At 41.2% G+C, this 25504-nt stretch overlaps 1 protein-coding gene across 1 annotated transcript in view; it reads left to right on the plus strand.

The window, feature by feature from the left end:
* LOC134351139 (WD repeat-containing protein 64-like) overlaps window positions 1-25504 on the plus strand; it is a 134656-nt gene that overhangs the window by 41451 nt on the left and 67701 nt on the right. Inside the window, exons 4-7 of the mRNA XM_063057253.1 lie at window positions 4357-4565; window positions 6818-6958; window positions 9207-9286; window positions 12303-12442. Of these exons, the coding sequence (XP_062913323.1) occupies window positions 4357-4565; window positions 6818-6958; window positions 9207-9286; window positions 12303-12442 (570 nt within the window). The remainder of the gene's footprint in view (window positions 1-4356; window positions 4566-6817; window positions 6959-9206; window positions 9287-12302; window positions 12443-25504) is intronic.

Below are 25504 nucleotides of genomic sequence, written 5' to 3' on the forward strand. Positions count from 1 at the left end.
CACTTCGTCGGTCGAGTTGGTGTACGGAGCACCCCTGGTAGTCCCAGGAGAGTTCATACCAGCCCCAAGGGGGCAAGAAGAAGAACCCACAGCAGTCCTGGACAGACTAAGGGAGAGGCTCGGTAACCTGGCCCCCATCTCCACTTCACAGCACGGACAGAACCCGACCTGCGTACCCAAAGATCTGCAGAACTGTAAGTTTCTTTTTGTACGACGGGGCGGACACCGGGCACCGCTACAGCGGCCCTACGAGGGGCCGTTTAAGGTGATCAGGAACAACGGGTCCACGTTCGTGCTGGACATTGGGGGGAGAGAGGAGGTTTTCACGGTGGACCGACTCAAACTGGCCCATGTGGACTTGGCACAGCCGGTCCAGGCTCAGGCACCGCGGCGCAGGGGCAGACCTCCCAAACAGAGGCCGATCCAGACTGTGGACATTGGGGGAGGTATCGCCGGTTCTGGGGGGCGGTTATGTGGCGACCCACTTTCTGGCACACACGAACCGGCTCACAACAGCGCGCGCAGGCAGAGGGCCGGCCCCAAAAAGGGCGCCAGGCCATCTTCACCAGCAGGGGGAAAATGCTGCGCGCAGAAAGGGTCTGGGAATATGCATCCCCCACAGCAGTCCCGCCCCAGGGAGCGCGGGAGCGGGAAGGCTTTAAAGCAGGCCGCGAAGTTTGAATAAATCTCTTTCATCGCAACTCTAACTCACCGACTCGTGTGGTTATTGTAGCGCTGTGTGTAGCACACCACTACAACATCACATTTTCCTTCCTCATTACAGACCCAACCTGCAAATTAACATTTAGGAAATCCTGCACAAGGACTCCCAAGTCCCTTCGCGCCAGTTTTTTATATTTCCCTCCATTTAGAAAATAGTCAACCCTTTCATTCCTTCTACCAAAGTGCATGACCATACACTTCCCAACACTATTTTCCATCAGCCACTTCTTTGCCCATTCTCCAAATCTATCTGTCCTTCTGTAGCCTCTCTTCTTCCTCAGATCTGCCCTTCCACCAATCTTCATATTGTCTGCAAACTTTGCAACAAAGCCATTAATTTCATCATCCAAATCCATCACAGTATAATGTAAATATAATGTATTTCTGTTTTTGCACATTTTTAAATCTATTCAATATATGTAATTGATATACTTGTTTATTATTTTTTTATTTTATTTATTATAATTATAATATTTATTTTTTTTTCTCTGCTAGATTATGTATTGCATTGAACTGCTGCTGCTAAGTTAACAAATTTCATGTCACATGCCGGTGATAATAAACCTGATTCTGTTTCTGAAAGAGAATCAGTCCCAACACAGATCCTTATGGAACATCACAAGTCACCAGCATCCAACCAGAAAAGGTTCCCTTTATTTTCACTCTTTGCCTCCTGCCAGTCAGGCACTGCTTTATCCATGCTAAAATCTTTCCTGTAATACCATGGGCTCATAGCTTATTAAGCAGGCTCATGTGTGACACTTTTTCAAAGGTCTTCTGAAGATCCAGTACATAGCATCTATTGATTCTCCTTTGTCTATTCTGCTTACTGTTTCTTCAAAGAATTCCAACAGATTTATCAGACGAGGTTTTTTCTTTGAAGAAGGCATGCTGACTATGGCCTATTTTATCATGTGTTTCTAAGTACCCTGAGTCCTCATCCCTAACAATCCACTCCAACATCTTCCAAATCATTGATGTCAGACTAACTGGCCTATAATTCCCTTTCTTCTATCTCTCTCCCTTCTTGATGAGTGGAGTGACATTTGCAATCTTTCTGTCTTTCAGAACTATTCTAGAATCTAGTAATTCTTGGAAGATCATTATTAATACCTCCGCAATCTCTTCAGCACCTTTTTTCAGAACCCTGGGGTGTACAGGTACATCTGGTCCAGCTGACTTCAGATCTTCCAGTTTTCCAATAACCTTCTCTCTAGTCTTGGTAAATTCACACACTCCATGACCTCTGACACCTGGAATTTCCACTATACTGTTAGCTGATGACCTAGTGGAGCTGCTCTGAAAAGCCATCTCGTAGGCATTGTAGAAGTCTCCCCTCTTGGAATCCAGCACCAACCTGATTTTACCAATCTATCTGCATATTGAAAACACCCATAACTATTGTAACATTGCTACTGTTTGCAAGTCTGTATAAACTACGATTAGGATCTTTTTACTCTTGCAGTTCCATACCTCTATCCACAATGATACAACACCTTTCCACCCTACATCACATCATTCCAATGATTGGATTCATCTACCTTATTCTGTATAATGCACACATTAAAGTGTAACAATTTCAGTCCTGTATTCATCCTTTTTGATTTTTTTCCACCTTTTACACCGCCACTCATCCTGCTGACTGCAATTTTGCCCTATCAACAGCCTCTCCCCACTGCACATTGCCTCTGTTTGTAAACTAGCTACCTAATCTTCAGCACTATCACTGCAATTCTCATCCCCCTGCCAAATTAGTTTAAGCCCATCCGAACAACTCTGGCCATATCTGCCTGCAAGGATTTTGGACCCCCTCAGGTTCAGGTGTAACCTAGTCCTTTTGTACAGGTCATACCTTCCCCAGAAGAGATCCCAATGATCCATAAATAATGAACACTGCCCCTTGTACCATTTCCTCAGCCACACATTCACCTACCAAATCATTCTATTTCTTACCCTCACTGGCATGTGACACAGGCAGCAATCCAGAGATTACTACCCTGGATGTCCTGTTTCCCAGCTTTCTACCTAGCTCCTTAAAATCTCTCTTCAGGACCTCTCCAGCTTGTCATTGCTGCCAATATGTAGCAAAACTTCTGGCTGTTCACCCTAGTCCTTAAGAATGCTGTGGACCTGATCTGAGCACCAGGGAGGCAAATATCACGCTCACAGAACCCCGTGTCTGTTCCTCTAAGTATGGAATCTCCAATCAACACTGCAATCCTTTTCACCTCTCTGTTCTTCTGAGCCACAGCACCAGACTCAGTGCCAGAGATCCGATCACTGTGCACACTGCCCACCCCCGCCCCCGAGCAAGTATCTAAAGTTACAGAGCGTAGGTGTTCAGCCAGAGAAAGCAGGATCTCCCAGTGGCCACACATTTTAATTCCATGTCCCATTCCCATTCTGACATGTCTATCCACGGCTTCCTCTACTGTAAAGATAAAACCACACTCAGGTTGGAAGAACAACACCTTATATTCCGTCTGGGTAGCCTCCAACCTGATGGCATGAACATTGACTTCTCAAACATCCGCTAATGCCCCACCTCCCCCTCGTACCCCATCTGTTATTTATTTATTTATATACACACATTCTTTTTCTCTCTCTCCTTTTTCTCCCTCTGTCCCTCTCACTATACCCCTTGCCCATCCTCTGGGCTCCCCCCCCTCCCCTTTTCTTTCTCCCTGGGCATCCTGTCCTATGATCCTCTCATATCCCTTTTGCCAAACAACTTTCCAGCTCCTGGCTCCATCCCTCTCCCTCCTGTCTTCTCCTATCATTTCGGACCTCCCCCTCCCTCTCGCACTTTCAAATCTCTTACTACTCTTCTTTCAGTTAGTCCTGACGAAGGGTCTCAGCCCGAAACGTCGACTGTACCTCTTCCTAAAGTCATAGGGAAGTATTTCCTAGATTAATCAAGGTATGATTTGAGAGATGAATTTTATTTTATTATTGGATATAGCAGAACAATGGCAAGGCAATGGGAGTTAAATTCTGGAAAAGTTTGACAGGTTATTTCTACTTACAAACTGTAGCATGTGAACATAAGCGTAACAGCAGTATTGTGGAATGCTAATGTAATGTGCTTCCATGTGACTTGCTGTCACAGCATTTGTGAGCAAAAAATGCAAGTCCTTGAAAAAACAATATTACCTTGAATAGGAAAGAAATGAGAAATGAGGACTACAGCAGCAATTATGGGCCATCATAGAAATATTACCCTTTCCTTCTTTGCAACATTTATATGGCGTCCATATACATAATGAATTGGCCAATTGGCCTCTGTGTGTGTGTGTGTGTTATATATATATATATATATATATATATATATATATATATAACAAACACACACACACACACACACACACACACACACACACACACACAGAGGCCATATTTAATTGGGTATATTTAAAGTGGAAATTGATTGGTTGATTGGTTCTTGATTAGCCAAGGTATTGTAGGTATGGGGAGAAAGCAAGAGAACAGGATTAAGAGGATAATAAATCAGCCATGACGGAATGGCAGAGCAGATTCAATAGACTGTATTGCCTAATTCTGCTCCAAAGCCTTAAGGTCTTGTATAAAAAAAATCCAAGGCAACTTTAACTGAAATTGGCATTCTTTTGACAGACTAATTTCATTACCATTAAACCCATGCAAAATATTATGCTTTGCGTCTGTGCGGTGATCCAGCCTGAGAACACAGGTGAAGATTACATGTTGATTGGTGATGATGCTGGTTTTGTGAGCCTATTAATTCTGGGAAATGAAGATCTCCAAAAATCCAAGGAGGGGAACGCCTTGCAATCCCAGGTTCTGGAACCACGACTTCTCCGTCGGTAGGTTGTCATGAGAGTTTTAATGGTTTTGTTTCTCTTTGGAAAAGTAGTGGGTTAATAATGGTTTAGTCTGACAACTGCTAAAGTTAAGAACACTGTGGGAAGCTAGAGAAGACACTGCCAGAGTCCTAGCTGATAAATATGCATCATCATTAACCACAGGTTGAAGTGCCAGAAGATATTAGAGTGGTTGATGCTGTGCCTTTGTTTTAAAAATGGGTGTAAAACAAAAACCTGGGAAATATAGACCAGTAAGCTAACATTTCTGATAGGTAAGTTACTGGAGAAGTTTCTCAGAGTGAGTGAGAGAGAGAGAGAGATATTAAAGAAATTAGCTTTATTAGTCACATGCATATGAATACATACAGAGAAGTGCGTCATTTCTGTCAAATTAGATCAGCAAGAATTGTGCTGGAGGCAGCCTGCAAGTTGTTAAGACCATAAGATATAAGATCAGAATTGGGCCATTTGACCCATTGAGTCTGCTCTGCCATTTCATCATAGCTGATTCATTTCCCCCTCAGTCACAAGCTCCTGTCATCTCCTCGTATCCCTTCATGCCCTGACTAATCAAGAACCTATCAACCTCTGCCTTAAGTCTACCCCATGACTTGGCCTCCACAATGATCTGTGGCAACAAATTCCACGGATTGACCACCATGCTATGTTGCCAAGCTTCCTGTGCCAACATAACATGCCCACAACTTACTAACCATAACCGTACATCTTTGGAATGTGGGAATAAACCGGAATACCAGGAGAAACCCCATGCTGTCACAGGGAGTATGTACAAACTCCTTACAGTGGTGGCAATTGAACCACAATTGATGATTGCTGGGACTGTAAAGCAATTGTGCTAACCACTATGTTACCATGCTATACAAGCATTTGGAACGATGGGATCTGATTAGGGATAGTCAGCACTGCTTTGCACATGTCTGTATGGGCTGGGAAATGACAATAGAGTTTAACTTGGATAGGTGAAAAATTGTAACCTTTTTTTTGAAGATAAATCCCAGTAGGACTTAACACAGTAAATTGTAGGGCCTTCAGGAGTGTTAGAGAACAAAAGGACCTAAGTGTACAAGTACATAGCCTTTTAAAAGTGGTATGACAAGTAGGTTGTGTGGTGAAGAAGACTTTTGGCATGCTAGACCTGATTAGCCAGGGTATTGTGTAGAGAAGTTATGTTGCAGTAACATTGGTAATAGTATCTCCTCCTCACTGACAATCTACAGTGGCGTACCTCAGGGATGTGTGTTTGGTCCACTGCTCTACTTCGCTATACCTATGACTGTGTGGCTAGGCACAGCTCAAATGCCATCTATAAATTTGCTGATGATACAACAATTGTTGGCAAAATCTCAGATGGTGACGAAAGTGTATACAGCAAGATATACCACCTAGTTGAATGGTTTTGCAGCAACAAGCTTACACTCAATGCCAGTAAGTCCATTTAAGCCGGAAAGAGTGCGGAAAAGATTTACAAGGAAGTTGCTACAATTCAAGGGACAGAGTTAAGGGGAGACATTGTGCAGTTTGGGACTTAATTCATTGGAGTGCTGGTCACAGGTAGAGTGGATACACACAGTCACTTTCCTAGGTTAGGGAATCAAGAACTGGACGGTGTCGGTTTAAGTAAGAGAGGAGAAATTTAATAGGAACCTAGGGGGTAGCTTTTTCATGCAGAGGGTGATATGGTATAATCTGCGAGAGAAAGTTGGAGAGGTAGGCACATTAATAACATTTAAAAAGCACTTGGGCAGGTACATACAGTATGTAGGAAAGGTTGAGACTGATATTGGCCAAATGCAGGCAAGTAGAAACAGTTTAGGTGGGCATCTTGATTGGCGTGGACCAGGGAGTGTGGAATGGCTTTTTTCTGACTGTATAACTTTATGACTATTATTGATTAAATCAAATATTGATCAGTAATTAATACTATGATTTGGAATTTACCAACCCCTTCTGTCAAATGTCACCAATAAAGTTAAATAATTTCTAGGTTTGTTGAGAGCATCTCATGGAGTCAGTAAGTTAATGGTTCAGGTCAAAGACCATTTGGCAGAAGTCAACAGGTCTTAACAAGAACTCGTCACATCACAATACAGCACTCCCGTGGCGCTGGAGTGTCAGTCAGGAATTTGGAAATGCACGTGAACCCACATTCTTCTAACCTTGATCCATGTTCAGCATAATACGCCATCATTGATAAGACACAGAATATCATTTTCTATTGTTTATTTTTTCAGTCCTATTTTACGACGGAAACTGCATCATGAGTGGGTATTGAGGGTGAAATATTTTCCACATTTGAACTCTTTTGTGAGCTGCTCTTCGGACAGTGTAAACTCGGTGGTGCTGGATGACATACGCAAGTTAGGAGACTGTCAGTAAGTTACATATGTTTCATGAACAAAGCTGTACATTTGTTCCATTAGATTCTTCTTTATTTTTCTGTTGTGTCTTCCCTCTCTTTCTCCTGCAGCTGTTCTGGGAAATTATGTGTGCACAACAATATTCAGTGACCAATCACAAAAAAACATTTGAACTATTTATAGGCCTTTATTAGTCAAAATTGATAAAATTATTATTTTGTTATTTTATGTTGTAACAACACATTTGCATCCATATGTTAAACCTTTCAGAGGATTTGTTTTTGCTCCTCAATCTATATTTAATCCTTTATTCTGTATTCAAGTGTCTTTCAAAACTGGAAACGATCCGGGCAAGCTTTAAGCAGGCATAAACACAAGAGAGTCTGCAAATGCTGGAAATACAGAGTAACACGTGCAAAATGCTGGAAGAACTCAGCAGGTCAGGCAACATCTATGGATAGGAAAAACAGATGACGTTTTGGGCTGAAACCCTTTCTCAAGTCCAGCATTTTGTATGTGTTACTTTAAACAGAGAGTTGGTAAAACATAGTAATATTGAGGCCTAGTTGCCCTCATCATATGATTTTCAGCTTGTGAGAAGAACATGCTATGATAGCTATATCTACTGCAAACTGGAGTGTGTCTGTTTGCAGACTGAGGGCTAGAGGACCTTGCACAGGCCTTCTAATTCCTTTGCATTGGTAACTATGGGCCAGAACAATGAAGAGACCTTGGATCCCAGACAGCCACAGTCTTTATATTTAAAAAATATAAAACACGTTGTCTTTCAAATGAAGTGAACCTGGTTACTCAGCTCAGTTTATCAGACACCCTCCTTCCTGAGCTGATTGACATTGAAGTCAGAAGAAAGCTGATCTGTACACTACATCCTGCAGATAGTTCTCAGTGGAACTACTGGCTAGCAAAGCTGATCGAGTCCATCAGCTCCTTTGAGCCGTCACTATTCCATGTTTTGTGAGATCAGCTTTCAGTGGCCCAAGTTATGTGCATGTTCGTTGTTGCAGCTCCTCAGTCAGCCTCACTGCCAGTCCCAAAAAAGTTCCTATCCTTTCCCGTACTCTCTCATTGGTAACAGCAGAAACAAAAAAGTTTGGATGGGCTAAGTTGGTTTTGGTGGGAACTTAAACCACAGGAGAAAGAGAGAGTGAAAGAATTAAAGGATGAAGGAGGAAATTCCAAAACCAACAGTTTAAGTGACTGAGGCACTAGGGACTTTGTGGGTGTGAAGAGAAACAGGGATTTGCAAATGGTTAGAATAGAATAGTGCTATGAATACTTTGGGCATTGGTGGGACTAGGAGGTTACCAAAAGGTAGAAGGAAGTGACTCCCAGTGGCCATCCATTTTAATTCTACTTCCCATTCCCATTCTGATATGTCTATCCATGCCCACTCCACTGTCATGATGAGGCCACACTTAGTTTGGAGGAACAACACCTTACATTCTGTTTGGGTAGCCTCCAACCTGATGGCATGAACATTAATTTCTCAAACTTCTGGTAATGCCCCCCACCCCTCCTTCACCATTTCCTTTCCCCTTTCCCCTCTCTCACTTTATCTCTTTGCCTACCCATCACCTCCCCGGTGGTCCTCCCCTCCCCCTTTCCTTTCTTCCATGGCCTTCTTTCTCTTTCACCAATCAACTTTCCACCTCTTTACTTCATCCTTCCCCCTCTAGGTTTCACCTATGACTTTGTGTTTCTCTCTCCTCTCTACCACAACCTTTTAAACCTACTCCTCAGCTTTTTTTTTCTCCAGTTCTGCCGAAGGGTTTCAGCCTGAAACGTCAACTGTACTTTTTTCCTAGATGTTGCCTGACCTGCTGAGTTCTTCCACCATTTTGTGTGTGTTATTCAGATTTCCAGCATCTACAGACTCTCTGCTGTTTGTGATAGGAAGTGACTTTGCCAGATGAAACAGTAAGAAACCTGTCAGCAAGACAGAAATGTATCCTATGGAATATTGACAGTAGCCTGTCAATGGCATTGTGGAATATTGACAGCAGGCTCTGTTGCAGTTCTGAATAGCTGGCCAAAGTGAGGATTTATGAAAATCTGAAGTACGACTATAAGCCACATTCAAGGTAACAGATACAGAACTCGGATGACATAAAGATTGAGTGTACATTTATGAAGTGATGAATTCCCTCAACTGCAAGCATGATTCTACTAAGATTTTACTATTGCTTTGCATGTCTTGTGTAACATATTCTTGCATTGACCTATTCCTTATCTTCAAATGTAGGCCAATTAGAACGCTGTCCGTTCCACGAGGTGTTAATGCGTTTGATTATTGCGTGAAAGCAAATACATTTGTTACTGGCGGTATGTCACAAAATTGGAATATTTGGAATATTTCAGAATTTCTATCTTGTTTCAACAGTATGTTGGTGAATAGATAAATTGTGTTTGATCAAAGGGTATGCGCACAATTAACTACATAATCAGTTAATTTTGGCTTGAAATGTGTGACAAAAATTGCAGTCCTAATTTGCAAACTGTTTCCAACTATAAGTAGTACTAATCATGTAAATTGCTCCTTTTGAGTCATATTATAAGCCTGCAAGTTCTTTACTATTGTCAGTTCAGTTGTACATGATTAGGGTTAAGGAATGATGATAATGCTCATAACACTAAAAATAGAAATGCTTCACTCTTGTTCCAAAGCATTCTGTTACCCACTGTGATTTGCTGTTTCTCCATGGCATTCTAATGACCTGTCAGCTTGGGAGTTAAGTAGAGGATTGTTGAAGAATGAATGACTGAGGTTATGGCTGCTGGTATTAAACCAAGATAGGGAAGAAAGGCAAAAAGGGACTCTTCCTCACCTTCTTAATGTACAGTTGAAACCAAGCCAATCTCATGAACATTTTGCAGTACTTTGTAAGCCATTGAAAATCATGACTGCACTGTCAGATTCCGAGTGATGGGATGACTTTCATTACATTCCTGATTCTCACATGAGCTGTGTAAGTATGCAGGTAGAGAAAATAATTAGACAGGCAATAAAAATGTTTTCCTTTTTAAGGAGGTGGAATACACAAGTAAGGAATTTTATAAATCTCTGGTGAGATGATAACTGGAACACAAGAGTTCAGTATTAGTCTATGTATCAAAGCAATTGATCATTGAGACACAAAAGACAGCAGGTGCTGAAACCTAGAGCAACAAACACTCTGCTGGAGGAACTCAATGCATCAAGCAGCATCTGTGGGAGGAAAGGAATTGTTGATGTTTCAGTTTGAAACCCTGCATCAGGTTATACTTGGAATTTCTGTGGGGTAAATTCATTAGATAGATTTTTTGGATGAGCAATTTCCTAGTGAGGTGATATTATGTTATACTGCAGCAGTGTGGAGGAAGGTGATCTACTGACTGTCAAAGGTAGATGTTCAGAAGCTGCTTCTTCAGGCTGAGAAACTCAGAACTAGGAGTCACGGCCTTGAACCTAAATCTGAGATGAGGATAAACTTGAAAATGCAGATGGTTAGAACTTCTTAAGTCTCAATCACAGAGTCCAGAGGCTACCCAATCATTTCAATATTTTCAAGGCTGGTATCTTTGTGCATTGAGCAGTATGGGATATAGTAGGCCAGTGGACTTGAAGTTCAGGATCATGAAAGCCATGTTCTAATTGGAAGGCGTTGGAGTTCAGAATTTATCATTCCATGCAGTATGAGAATGGTGACATCCTGCTCCAAAATGTAGAAGTCTGGTCTATATGTTGAAATGTTGTGTGCAGGTTTCAGTTTCACCTACAGTGGAGAAAATACAGCAAAAGTTCAACATGTTGATTCTGAGAAAGAAGAGATATTAAGTAGACTAAGCTGTTACTCTTGAGATTAAAAGAATGAGAGGCTATCAGATTGAAATGTACGATATTCTTAGGAGAGTGGTAGATTTGATGAATCCCGGCTTTATTGTCTAGAATCAAGGATCATGGTCTCACCATAGGGATTGTTCACTGAGATGAGCAGACATTTCTTCACAAAAAAGGTATCAATCTTTTTGTAATTCTCAACCCAGGAGAGCTTTCAAGGCAGGTATGAAATTAAAGAATTTGGGTTTAGTGCAGGGAAGTACAGTTGAAATAAAAAAATAAGCTATAATCTCATTGAAAGGCAAAGCAGGCTGGAGAGGTCACATGAGGATAGCAGAGTAACATTATAAGGCTGTGAGCCCCAGTACATGGGCTACTCATTTAAGTTCTTACGTTGTTCAGCAACTGTCATCTGTACTTCTAGTCCGGAACATCGTACTTGAACTCCAAGGACACCCATATCACTCAAAAAAATGAGATTGCTTTATTGATTAAGAAGAGCACTTCTGTGCTTAAAAGTTCAGCTTTGATTGCGAGCTTAGGTATTTGTTAGTAAAACAAATTTAGCGAGTTTTTGTTTCATGCGCACACAACATGCTAGAGGAAATCAGCAAGTCAGGCAGCATCTATGAAAATAAATAGTGAATGTTTCCGCCCGAGAGCCTTCATTAGGACTAGAAAGTAAGGGGAAGATGGCAGAATAAAAAGTTGAGGGGAGGGGAAGGAGGGAAAACTAGAAGAAGAAATCTGATGGGAGAGGAGAGTGGACCATGGGAGACAGGGAAGGAGGAGGAAGAGGAGGTGGCAGGCAATTGAGGAGAAGAGACAAGAGGCCAGTGTGGGGAATAGAAGAGGGAAAGGAGAGGGGAAAATGAAAGGAGACAATAATATTACTGTAAGGAGAAATCTATGTTCATGCCATCAGGGTGGAGGCTGCTGAGATGGAATAAAAGGTTTTGCTCCTCCTCCCTGAGAGAAGTCTTATCATAGAAGAAGAAGAAGAAGAAGAAGAGGCCATGGTTCAAAATGTCAGAATGGGAATTGGGATAAGAATTAAAATGGTTGACCACCAGGAAATTCCGCTTTTGGTGGATGTGTGAAAGTGTTCAACAAAAATACAAACTGCATGTATTAACTTTATTTGAAATGTTAACTTCCTGAATACTTTAAAAAATAAATAATAATATATAATATTTTTTAAAGAATACAATTTTTATCTGTTAAATATTTCATGTGCTGTATGTGACATATGTATTCTGTTTTGCACCTTGGTCCCTGAGCTATATGCATGTATCCAGTTGAATGACAATCAATTTGAACTTGTACTTAAAATAAGGAGTAGGACACTTATTTACCGATGTGGAATTCGGAACTCAACATCAAGAGTGCTCTGCTGTACCATCCCAGACCTCTAGTTTCAAGTTTCTATGATCAGAATTTCCCTTTAGGGTCTAGGCAGGAAGGTTTTACACTCAAATGTGAAATATTCCAGAAATTAACCATTTCTTATTTCATGTCCAGGAGAAGATAAAATTGTTCGACTTTGGAATCCTAATATGTTCTCCAAGCCAAAGGCATTGTTGATTGGTCACAACTGTATCATTACTGAGGTTGCAATTAATGAAGCAGATCAACACATCATTAGCCTCTCAACTGAAGGGGTAAGTGATGGTTGCATGCTATTTCCTTTTCTTTAGTTTACCATCCATTCTCTCAGTCAGTACACAAGTAGAACAAATGAACGTCTGGCACTGATAGTGGGCCGTCCTCTTTCATTGTGTCAGCAATGCCTTGCTAAATAGCATACTTGTCTCTGAGTCATACAGCAATGAGTCAAGACCCTCCCAGATACATGCAGCCGATATTTTGTTGCCGTGTTGAAGGAACTTGGAACTGTACAATTCTCAGATAGACTAATTGAGAGTCTTTTGCATCTGGTCAGTGTTTATTTTCAAAGATTGGTTTGTCACCCAAAACACTCGAAGACTTCTATAGATGTACAATGGAGAGCATTCTGACAGGCTGTATCACTGTCTGGTATGGAGGGGCTACTGCACAGCACCGAAAGAAGCTGCAGAAAGTTGTAAAATTAGTCAGCTCCATCTTGGGTACCAGCCTCCATCGTATCCAAGACATCTTCAAGGAGTGGTGCCTCAGAAAGGCAACATTCTTAAGGACCCCCATCACCCAGGGCATTCCCTCTTCTCATTGTACCGTTAGGAAGGAGATGGTTCATCCATCGTCGTCGATGAAGACCTTGACACCATTAGTCACTTTGAAACTGGATGCTGTGTGTCCGAAGGTGACTGGTCAGGCCAATCCGGGCACAGAATGTCCTGGCACATGTTGGGCAGACATGCGTAGGCACTGCAGTTGTTGCGTTGGTGGCTCTGGACTTGCGCAGCTCGCGCTTATGTTGTGCTTCAGAAATGCACCTTGCTTCGTAAGCTTGACAGCCCTTGTGGATGAGGCCGCGCCAGGTAGGGCAGTTTTGTGCCAGCATTTCCCAGGGGGTCGTGTCTATGTCAAATGACTTCAGGGAGGCCTTTAGTGTGTCCTTGTAACATTTCTTCTGCCCTCCATGTGAGCGTCTTCCTGCAGAGAGTTCCCCAAAAAGGAGCTGCTTGGGTATGCGCTCGTCCGGCATGCGGATGACATGACCTGCCCACCGGGTCTGTGCTCTCATCAGCAGTGTGTGGACTGATGGTGGACTTGCTCTAGAGAAAACTTCAGTGTCTGGTACTTAGTCTTGCCATCTGATGCCTAATATTCTGCGAAGACAAGTCATGTGGAAATGGTTGAGCTGTCTTGCATGCCTTTGATACACAGTCCACGTTTCACAGGCATATAGGAGGGTAGTGAGTACCACGGCTCTGTATTCCTTCAGTTTTGTTGCTGGGCTGATTCCTCGACGTTCCCATACAGTGGAACGCAGTCTACCGAAAGCAGAACTTGCCTTTGCCTATTCTGCAGTTAACTTATGTATCAATAGTCACTGCTCGGGAGAGGGTGCTGCCAAGGTAAGTAAACTGGTCTACTGCCTGTAGTTTCTGGCCTTTGACTGTGATTTTCAGTTCTGTGTATGGTGCATGAGGGGCAGGCTGGTGCGTGACTTCAGTCTTTTTGATGTTGATGGTGAGTCCAAAGTTGTGACAAGCTGTGGAGAATTTGTCCATATTGACTTGTATCTCTGGCTCTGAGCCAGCATACAGGGCACAGTCATCGGCAAAGAGGAGGTCTCTCAGAACAGTCTCTTTCATTTCGTAATAGCTTGAAGTCTCCTCAGGTTGAAGAGCTTCCCATCCACTCTGTACTTGAGGCTGACTCCAGCATCACTGTCCTGGAAGGCATCATTCAGCATGGCAGAAAACATCATGCTGAACAGTGTGGGTGCGAGCACACAGCCCTGTTTGACGCCATTGGTGACTGGGAACGCCTCAGAGGATTCTCCACCATCCAGCACTCTGGCCATCATGGAACTGGCGTACCATCTGAATGACTTCGGCGGGGCAGCTGAACTTTGACATGATCCTCCACAGGCCTTGTCGGCAGACAGTGTCGAAGGCTTTTGTGAGGTCAACAGAAGTTGTGTAGAGTTCGCGATTCTGCTCCTGACACTTCTCCTGAAGTTGACGTGCGGCAAAAATCATGTCAATAGTCCCACAACCTTTGCGAAAGCCACACTGTGACTCTGGCAGCAGGCCCAGCTCCAGATGAGTGACCAGACGATTTAGCAGGACTCTTGCAAGGGATTTTCCTGCAATGGAGAGCAGCGAGATTCCTCAGTGGTTGTCGCATACTTGTCGATTGCCCTTCCTCTTGTAGAGGTGTATGATGGATGCATCTTTGAGTTCCTGAGGAATGGATCTTTGCTTCCAAAAAGACTGGAACAACTCAGTGAGTTTCTCTATAAGTACAGGACCACCGGCTTTGTAGATCTCTGCAGGTATGGCGTCTGCCCCTGGGGCTTTGCCACTGGATAGCTGGCTGACAGCTTCCGTGACTTCGGCTACTACCGGTGGGTCATCCATGGCGCTGTTGATGTCGACCTGGGGAACCCTGTCTATCGCCTCATCGTTATTAGATGACAGTCGGTTGAGGACGGCTTCAAAGTGTTCAGGCCATCTCTGCAGGATCTGAGCCTTCTCTGTAATGAGAGTTGTACCATCTATACTCAGGAGGGGGGAGTTCCCGAGAGACTGAAGTCCGTAGAGAGTGTTAAGGGCTTCATAGAATCGTTTCAAGTCATTTCTGTCAGAGTATCCCTGTATTTCATCTCCCTTGGCACTCAGCCAGGCATCTTGCATTTTATGCAGTTTATTCTGGACTATCCTGCGAGCACTGGTAAAGGCGTTTTTCTTGGCAGCTGATGATGGGTCGTTCTGATGGGCACGATGAAGGCAGTGATTTTCAACAAGTGGAGCCTGTATCTCCTCATCATTCTCATCGAACCAGTCATGCTGCTGGCAGGTAGAGAGCCCAAGCATCTTCAGTGCAGATGAATGGACAGCATCCCTGAAATGATCCCAGTCGGCCACAGCACTGCCTGCAAGGTGTAGGTCAGCAAGCTTCTAAATCTTCAGCCATTGCTGAAGCAATGCTGGAGTTCTTCAGCCTGGCCACATTGATTCTTTTCATAGCCTTACTTCCTTGTGGTCACCTCTTGGGTCTGATGTGGAGCTTCATTTTGGAGACAATGAGCCTATGATCTGTCCAGCAGACTAGCAAGTTTCCAAACAAGGTGACTCCTGACGGTGAATCCAACTCCAGCATCACGACGATCATAGCTGCTGCGACTGCTCCAGAAAAAAGTGTATTCGCCTCCAGTTTCAGTCAGCTGACCTACGTTGGCAAGACGAGTCTCACTCAGGGCTGATATGTCAATGTTGTATCTTGCAAGCTCTCTGGCAACTAAGGCTGTTCTTCTCTCTGGTCTGTTTGCTGTAGGGTTGTTCAATAGCGTGCGCACGTTCCAAGTGCCAATGGTGAGCAGTGTCACCTTGCGTTTTGTTGTGTTTGATTGACCGCCAAGATAGGATTCCCGCCAGCCACGGTAAACTGGCCAGGGTGTAATTAAGCAGGCAATGTTTAGGGCACCTTTTCTAGCCTCTTCCTCATGCTACGGAGGTGATCAGTGCGTTCCTAAAGAGGGCTGCTCAGTCGCCCAGGTAGATGCTGAGTTTCACTGCTGCTTCGGTCCATGAAAAGTGCATTAGACCTGAGCCGCCTGTGTGCAGGTCCGTGACTACAACTTCCAGTGTATCCACACCTGCTGCTTCGCCACTCGTCCATCGCTACAGGAATTCAAAGGTCGAGGGTGATGATGATGATGATGATGATGGTGTCGAGACTAGCGTGTGATTTGGATTTAAGTGAGGGAGAGTTGCGCAGCATCAGCCTCACTCTCTCTTCCCAATGGGACTAGACGCAGTGGATGACCAAAACATCTTCTGTGTCTTGTCCTGCTCTACACGTTCCATGATGCTTGCAGAGACTGCCTTCTTGACCGTTGGACCTATCATTGGTCTTGTCCGCTCAATCCGCCAGAGTCTGTCTTCACATGCTGGGGTAGACAACTCCCTATCTCACCGAGGGTTTGAGACCCGTCGGCTACCCTCACCTGGTTTAGCCGGCTTGTCAAAGCCATTGCCCGGGGTGTAGACGCTGTCTCATGCAAACAGCTACGGGGAGCCACAGGTGAGAGCTGAGTGCCAGGTGGGGACCAAAGGTGGACAAACCGCCTTGAAGAGGACGTGACATGTTCCCCCACCAGAGGTGCTACCCCTCCCTGGCGCCCCATCCAGCCCAGGAAGGAGGTACAGAAGCCTGAAGGCACACACTCAGTGATTCAGGTACGGCTTCTTCCCCTCTGCATGGCAAATTTCAGTATTTTGAGTTAAGATTACAACTTCGAGAGGCTTTCCTCACCTCAGTGCTGACCTGGATCCATGGCTGTGTCCTGCAGCCATCAGGCTTCTTGACCAGTTGCAGCACTGACCTGATTTGTTTACCATTTTTGTTCGCACGAATTGTTCTTTTCGCACATTGGATGTTTAATGGTCTTTGTTGAGTGGGTTTTTGTAGTGGCATTTATTACGTCTCATGTTTATTATGTCTTGTGGCTGCCTGCAAGAAGATTAATTTCAAGGTTGTATATAGTATACATTTTTCAATTGTTCATTATGTGCTGTGTTGTATGGCGTGGACGATCATGGTCTTTCCATGACCATGATTGTTCTTGGCAAGTTTTTCTAGAGAAGTGGTTTGCCATTTCTTTTTCTGGGCAGTGACCCCAGCCACTATCAATACTCTGGAGAGATTGTATGCCTGGTGTCAGTGGCTGCAAAACCAGGACTTGTGATCTGCACCAGTTGCTCATACGAGCATCCACCAGTTGCTCACAAGATCATCCACCACCTGCTCTCAAGGCTTCATGTGACCCTGATTGGGGTTGGGGGGGGGCAGGAGGGCTAAGCAAGTGCTACACTTAGCCCAAGGGTGATCTGCAGGCTGGTAGAAGGAAGGAGTGCCTTGCATCTCCTTTGGTAGAGACATATCTCTACCAGCTTTAAAATTTGAACATTAGGATGCGCTTCATTGACTACAGTCCAGCATTCAATACCTTCATCCCATCAAAACTAATCAATAACTTGCAGGACCTAGTTCTCGAAACCTCCTCCTGCAACTGAATCCTCGAGTTCCTTACTTGCAGACCCCAGCCAGTTTGGATTCGAAACAACATCTCCTTCACAAATATCATCAGCACAGCTGCACCACAATTCTGTGTGCTTAGCCCCCTGCTCTACTCACTTTATACTTATGACTGTGAGGCTAAGCACAGCTCCAGCGCCATATTTAAGTTTGTTGATGACACCACTGTTGTTGGGCCAGTCAAAGGTGGCGCTGAATCAGCATATAGGAGGGAGATTGAAAATCTGACAGAGTGGTGCCACAGCAAAACCTCTCACTCAATGTTAGCAAGACCCAAGAGCTGGTTATTGCCTACAGGCGGAGAAAAGTGGAGGGGATCAGTGGCGGAATGTCATACCAGGAGAAAGATGAGAAATTTTATCATTTCAGAGGATCTTTCCTGGGTCCTGCAAATAAGTGCCATTACAAAGAAAGCACGGCAGCGTCTCTACTCTCTTATAAGTTTGCCAAGATTTGGCATGTTATTGAAAACTTTGACAAACTTCTATAGTTGTGTGGTGGAGACTATATTGACTGGTAGGCAATAAAATGAATCGCAGGGTTGTATGTACTGTATATGGTGACATATATGCACTTTGATGGTAAATTTACTGTGAACTTCTGAATTTTGAATTTTGCATCATGACCTGTGCTCTTGAATGGGAAAGCATACAGAAAGTAGTGAATACAGCCTCGTCTATCAGGGATAAATCCTTTCCCACCATTGAGCACATCTACATGGGGTGCTTTCGCAGGAAATCAGCATCCAGCATCAAAGACCTGCACCATCTAGGCTATGCTTCTTTCTTGCTGCTGCCATAGGGGAAGAGGTACAGGAGCCTCAAGACCTACACCACCAGGTTCAGGAACAGCTATCTATCTTGAACCAGAGGGGATGACTTCACTTAACTTCACTTATCCTATCCCTGAACTGTTCCCAACACCTCTGGACTCACTTTCAAGAACTGTTCCTCTCATGTTCTTACAGTTTGCTGTCATTTGCACCTTGGTGTTTGTCTTGTTGGGTGCTGCTTTTCATTGATTCTATTGAGATTCTTTGTCTTTACTGTGAATTTCCACAAGAAAATAAATCTCAAGGTTGTATGTATATGGTGACATATATGTACTTTGATAATAAATTTACTTTGAACTTTGAGTTGACTAAGGTACTAACTGATTGCTTATTTTCCGACATTAAATATCAAGTATATTTCAAACTATGAAGTATTTTGGAATGTCACACCAGGAGAGAGATGAGATAAATGAAAAGCTGCTCTTCCAATATTCATTTTACTGTTCAAGAATGTCTAATTATCTCTGTTTTATTATAATAAGAGCCTAAGAAATGAGAATCTTTTCTCTTCAAAGTGTTGACTGTACTACATATATATATATTTTCTGTGGTATTACTCATCAACTTGAATATATATTATAATACTCAATAGTAATATAAATAATACAAACTCTCTAGTGTTATGTTAAGGTCCTATATTGATTTTGGGGAAGAAGCTTGTAATAACTATACAGTGTGCTATAACAGTAAGCTAAGTAGTGGTTAGAAAGGAATCTTAAATACATCTTTTAGATAGTCAAAATGGATTTTAATGACTGGTAATTCCTGACAAGGCCAATATCTTCAAATCCACCCACAAAATACTTTTTTTTCTCTGAGCAAACTCTGCAAACAATTGGAATTGGAGATTGTAAAATAAAAATAATGGCCTAGAACTTTATGGAACTTAAGCCCCTTTTATTGAGAATTGCTTCCTCATCATTTCGATTCAAAACACTTCTCTCCTGTAAGTTGCTGCACATGAGAACTGAAGATAACAAAGCAATGGCAAAAAGTCATTTGTTGAATGAGATAAAACTAAGGATGAAGAAAGCAACAGAGAATGATAAAGAAGCAAAGAAACTGAGATTTGGTGCATCAAGAGAAATAATGAGAGTAAACAATTGAACTGAGAGAAAGAAATTAAAAATGTTAGAAGAGGAGTTTAAAAAATGTTAAATATTTTAATCTCACTGTAAATGGTACAGATTCTGCAGATGCTGGAAATCCAGAGCAACACCAGCATTTTGTGTGTTGCTCTTAATCTCACGATTTAATTTGTTCCGATCCTGGCTAGAGATGTTAAGTTGCTTTGCAGGAGCCAGAATATAAATTGTTCAAATGTCATTTGGATGGTTAATTCACAAGGCTAATTTTCTATGACATATTTAATGGAAGTTCTTGGATATGTTTAATGGAAGCAATTTCATGAACATCATGGGAAGGTGAAGGTGAGCCACTGAGTTCATAATACTGAATGCAAGATCATCCTTCCGCTTTGGCAATTCAAACTACACGGTATATCACTTGCTGAGTGATATGAAATTCAGGGTGCAGACACCATTAAGTTCTGCTTTGATGTAGCAGAATATTTGACAATGATCTTGACTTGGAATCTTCAACTTTTACTTCACATGATTTGATGCTATTGGATATTGATCAATGGCACATACATGACGTGGAACTAATTCTTCCTCAAGACAGGTATGACATTGAAGAAGGAAGTGCTGGATTAACACCAAGCACATTCATCTGCACACTGAGCATTTAAATAGACTGTTAAAATCCAGGACTACTTTGTATTTTACATGGAGAATAATGCATTGGAAAGTTTGAGTATGAATGGCATCTGTGTACTATAGATTGGTGCTTAGCCAATTACCTGCTGCGCTTGTGTAGTAAGGTCTTACTGGCTATTGCTTAAGTGATTTTGCAGGTCAGCATGAATTAGCATATCTTATGGTGATGGTTTCTTAGGGAAGTACATTCCTGACACGGAAGGATGATTATTTCTGCCCAGATAATATACAGAAAAATGCATGAAATTTTGTTCTATAGGTAGATATACTTTATTGATTCCGAGGGAAATTGGGTTTCATTACAGTTGTACCAACCAAGAACAGAGCATAAATATAGCAATACAAAAACCACAAACAATCAAATAACAAAATGCAAACTATGCCAGATGGAAATAAGTCCAGGACCAGCCTATTGGCTCAGGGTGTCTGACCCTCCACGGGAGGAGCTGCAAAGTTCGATGGCCACAGGCAGGAACAACCTCCCGTGACGCCCAGTGTTGTATCTCGGTGGAATATGGCCGGAGTCCAACAGCAAAAAGTTTAATATCCGGTCTACAAACACGTTCCTCAATCGTAATAAGACCCGGATTGCACCATCCGTTGTTAACCAGCCCCCAACTGCTTTACGCTTACCGCTCTCAGTGCACTTCCGGTCAGCTCGAACGGTCTGGAAGCCGTCCATGGAAAAGTTTTGATCGGGTATGTCCGATCAAAATTACTGGTATAACTCCAATAATTACTCAAGCTTCTTCAGCCTGCAGACTCCAGAACAAAGCCATTCTGCTTGTCTCACCTACAGATAGTAAGAAGCACATTTCAATGCTTACGAACTGTACAGCAATAACAACTTCCACTGGATCTGTTCTGGGACCTGTACTTTGTGTGATTTTTATTAACGACCTGGATGTTGGGGCAGAAGGGTGGGTTGGCAAGTTTGCAGATGACACAAAGGTTGGTGGTGTTGTAGACAGTGTAGAGGATTGATAAGAGCTCAACCAATCAGTGACTTCCAAATCGATTTGCGTCATTTATTAATTCCTTTTTGATTGATTTTGGGTTGATTGATTTGTGGAGGTATCTTCATCCCGACAATAGAGAATATTCTTTCTTCTCACATGTTTATAAAAAATATTCCAGGATCGATTATATTATAATTGATCCCTGCTTCTTGCCTAGTGTTAAAACCTGCGAATATGACGCTATTGCTATATCTGATCATGCGCCTCTGAGTTTGTCTTTTGAATTTGATGATGTCACTCTTGCCCGCCCACCTTGGCGCATGTCTCAGACATTATTGCAAAACTCTGACTTTGTCACTTTCATTGAAACCCAGATAAAGGAATTTTTTCTTTCTAATGATATAGGGGGTATGTCTAATTTAGTTATATGGGATACATTTAAAGCATTTTTACATGGTCAGATTATTTCTTATTCAGCTAAACTTAAAAAACAAACTAAAGCAGAATTAGATAGAATTTCAAAACAAATTAAAAATTTAGATAATATCTATGCAATTTCCCCCAATACTGATTTATTTAAACAAAGAGTGGAACTTCAATCACAATATAACCTGTTATTAACTCATCCCATTGAAGGTTATTTGCTTAAGTTAAAGAGCCAATTTTATCTGTCTGGAGATAAAAATAATAAACTGCTTGCATCTCAGTTAAAAATGGCTGCAGCCAAAAGGCAAATTATGAAAATTCATAGGAAAGATGGTAACCTTAGCTCAGAAATATGAGGAAATTAATAAGATTTTTCAAGACTTTTATGCTGAGCTATATAAATCTCAATGTCCGTTAGATTCCTCTAAAATGAATGCTTTTTTACGAAAGATTGTTTTTCCTAAAATCTCGGCTGAGGATCAAAAGATTCTCGATGCTCAAATTACTGAAGCCGAAATTCATAAAGCTATTTTTTCAATGCAATCTGGTAAATCCCCAGGACTTGATGGCTATCCCGTAGAATTTTATAAAAATTTGGAAAGTTGCTCTTTCCGTATATGTTGGAAATGTTTAAGGATTCTTTTGTGAAAGGTGACTTACCCTCTACTTATTATGAGGCCTCTATTTCTTTAATTCTTAAAAAAGATAAAGATCCTACTGACTGTGCTTTATATAGACCTATTTCATTACTGAATGTTGACGCTAAGATCTTGTCAAAGATAATGGCCAATCGGTTGGAGAATATTTTGGGTAAAATTATTTGTAAAGATCAAACAGGCTTTATAAAGGGTCGTTATTCCTTTTCAAATGTTCGGAGACTACTTAATATTATATATTCATCCTCTTCTAAAATTCCACAATGTGTTGTATCTTTGGATGCTGAAAAAGCGTTCGACTGAGTTGAATGGAAATATTTATTCAATGTTTTAGAGAAATTTGGCTTTGGTGTTAATTTTAATAATTGGATTAAAATGATATATAAAGCCCCTATTGCTACTGTTGTTACTAACAATTGTAGGTCTCCTTTTTTTCAGCTTTCACAGGGAACAAGGCAAGGCTGTCCATTAAGCCCTTTGTTGTTTAATTTAATATTAGAACCCCTTGCTATTGCTCTTCATGAGGCTAAAAATATCCATGGGATATTTGTGAATGAGACAATGCATAAGGTCTCTTTATGCTGATGATTTATTGGTTTATATATCTAACCCTGACGAATCCATTCCTGCCCTGTTAAAATTATTTAATGAATTCGGAGGTTTTTCAGGATATAAAATTAATTTTAGTAAAAGTGAATTATTTCCTTTAAATGATTCTGTTTCTATATATGATAATACACCTTTCAAAGTTTCAGACTCTTTTAGATATTTAGGTATTATAATTACTAAAAAATATAAGGATCTTTATAAAGCTAATTTTGTTCCCTTAGTAGACTCTATGATGTATTTATTTAGTAGATGGAGTCCACTTACATTTTCGCTTGTTGGTCGTATTCATATAGTTAAAATGATGATTCTACCGAAATTTTTATATTTATTTCAGAATATTCCTGTTTTTTTGACAAGGAAGTTTTTTGATCGGATTGATTCTATTATTTTATCTTTTATTTGGAATAATAAAAGACCAAGGATTAGTAAATGTCATTTACAAAAATTGAAAAAGGATGGAGGTCTTGCTTTGCCTAATTTTAGAATGTATTATTGGGCTGTTAATCTGCGATATTGATCTTTTTGGTTATATTGGGTTGATAAGACTGATCGGCCAATTTGGGGAGATCTGGAACTAAAAGTTGTAAAACAGTTTTATTTAACTTCGTTATTGGGGGCTCCTTTACCTATGCAATTAGGTAAAGTTGTTAATTTAAATTTATATCCTGTGATTAAGTATTCTTTACAAATTTCGCTCCAGTTCCGCAATTCTTTTAATCTTACAAAATTTAAACATTGTAGTTTAATTTACCGAAATTACTTTTTTAAGCGTTCTTTGAGTGATCCAATTTTTCTACTTTGGAAAAATAAAGGTATTAATTCTTTTTTGGATTTATTTAAAGAAGATAGATTGATGTCCTTTGAACAATTAACTGATAAATATTCTCTTTCATATTCACACTTTTTGCAATACCTTCAAGTTAGACATTTTTTACAAAAATGTTTAAGTAATTTCCCTTACATATTGGAGGCCGACCTGTTAGATACTAATATGAGTATGAATCCTTTGATTAAGGCTTCTATTGGAAGAATGTATAATTTATTATTACAATGGGATACGCGTCCTTTGTCTAAGATGGAACAGGATTGGAAAAAGGAATTTAATTTGACTTTTATGACGGAGGATTGGATGCGGATATTGAAGTTGGTTAACTCTTCAATTTGTTCAATTTGATTCAATTTAAAATTGTACGTCGTTATCATTTGACAAAGGAGAGGCTTTCTAAACTTTTTCCTAATGTTGATAGTCATTGTGATAGATGTAAAACTGAGATAGCTACACTGACACATATGTTTTGGTCTTGTTCTATATTGGAACAGTTCTGGAAGTCGGTTTTCTCAACAATTTCTAAAGCACTTAAAATTAATCTACAACCTAATAAATTAACTGTGCTTTTTGGAATAATTCCTCAAAATATTCATGGTATCTCTGTGTCTGACCAACATGTTATTGCATTTGTTACATTGATAGCTAGGAGGGCCATTTTGTTGAAGTGGAAGGATACATCAGCTCCCACTTTGTCACAATGGTTCTCTCAAGTGATGCTATGTCTTAGTTTGGAGAAAATTAGAAGTCGAACCTTTGAACCTTTATTTGATTTTGAGAAAAGATGGGGCTCATTTGCTCGTTATTATCATTTGAGTTAATTGATATTATTTTTCCACGATCTAATTGTAAATTTTTTTTAGTATATTTTCTTTTCTTGCTGGCGGTTTGATGTTTATTTTTAGAAGCTTTTTGTATGACGCATGGCTCCAGGGTTGTACACCGAATGGGTTCTCTTTTTTTTCTCACTTTCCTGCTTAGTAGGTTTTTTTTTGTTATCACAAAATTTTGTTTTCAATCTTTAAAATGATGGGTTTTTTTGAGACATTGTAAGTGTCGTTACTTCGATGTACTCATGTTATTTTTCATATATATATATACAATAAAAAGATTTGAAAAGAAAGAATTTAGAAGATTGAGGGGGGATCTTATTGAAACGTATAAAATCCTAAAGGGATTGGACAGGCTAGATGTAGGAAGATTGTTCCCGATGTTGGGGAAGTCCAGAACGAGGGGTCACAGTTTGAGGATAAAGGGGAAGCCTTTTAGGACCGAGATGAGGAAAAACTTCTTCACACAGAGAGTGGTGAATCTGTGGAATTCTCTGCCACAGGAAACAGTTGAGGCCAGTTCATTGGCTATATTTAAGAGGGAGTTAGATAAGGCCCTTGTGGCTAAAGGGATCAGGGGGTATGGAGAGAAGGCAGGTACAGGGTTCTGAGTTGAATGATCAGCCATGATCGTACCGAATGGCGGTGCAGGCTCGAAGGGCCGAATGGCCTGCTTCTGCACCCTATTTCCTATGTTTCTATGTCCACTGTTATTTGTCATCTATATCAATGATCCCTGCACCCTATCTCCTATGTTTCTATGTCCACTGTTATTTGTCATCTATATCAATGATCTGGATGATAATCTGGTAAATTAGATCAGCAAATTTGCTGATGATACAGAGATTGGAGGTGTAGTAGACAGTGAGGAAGGTTTTCAGAGCCTGCAGAGTAACTTGGACCAGCTGGAAAAATGGGCTGAAACATGGCAGATGGAGTTTAATACAGACAAGTGCGAGGTATTGCACTTTGGAAGGACAAACCAAGGTAGAACATACAGGGTAAATGGTAAGGTACTGAGGAGTGCAGTAGAACAAATGGATCTGGGAATACAGATACAAAATTCCCTAAAAGTGGCATCACAGGTAGATAGGGT

The sequence above is a fragment of the Mobula hypostoma genome, chromosome 8 (assembly GCF_963921235.1).
Source record: "Mobula hypostoma chromosome 8, sMobHyp1.1, whole genome shotgun sequence".
NCBI lineage: Eukaryota > Metazoa > Chordata > Chondrichthyes > Myliobatiformes > Myliobatidae > Mobula > Mobula hypostoma.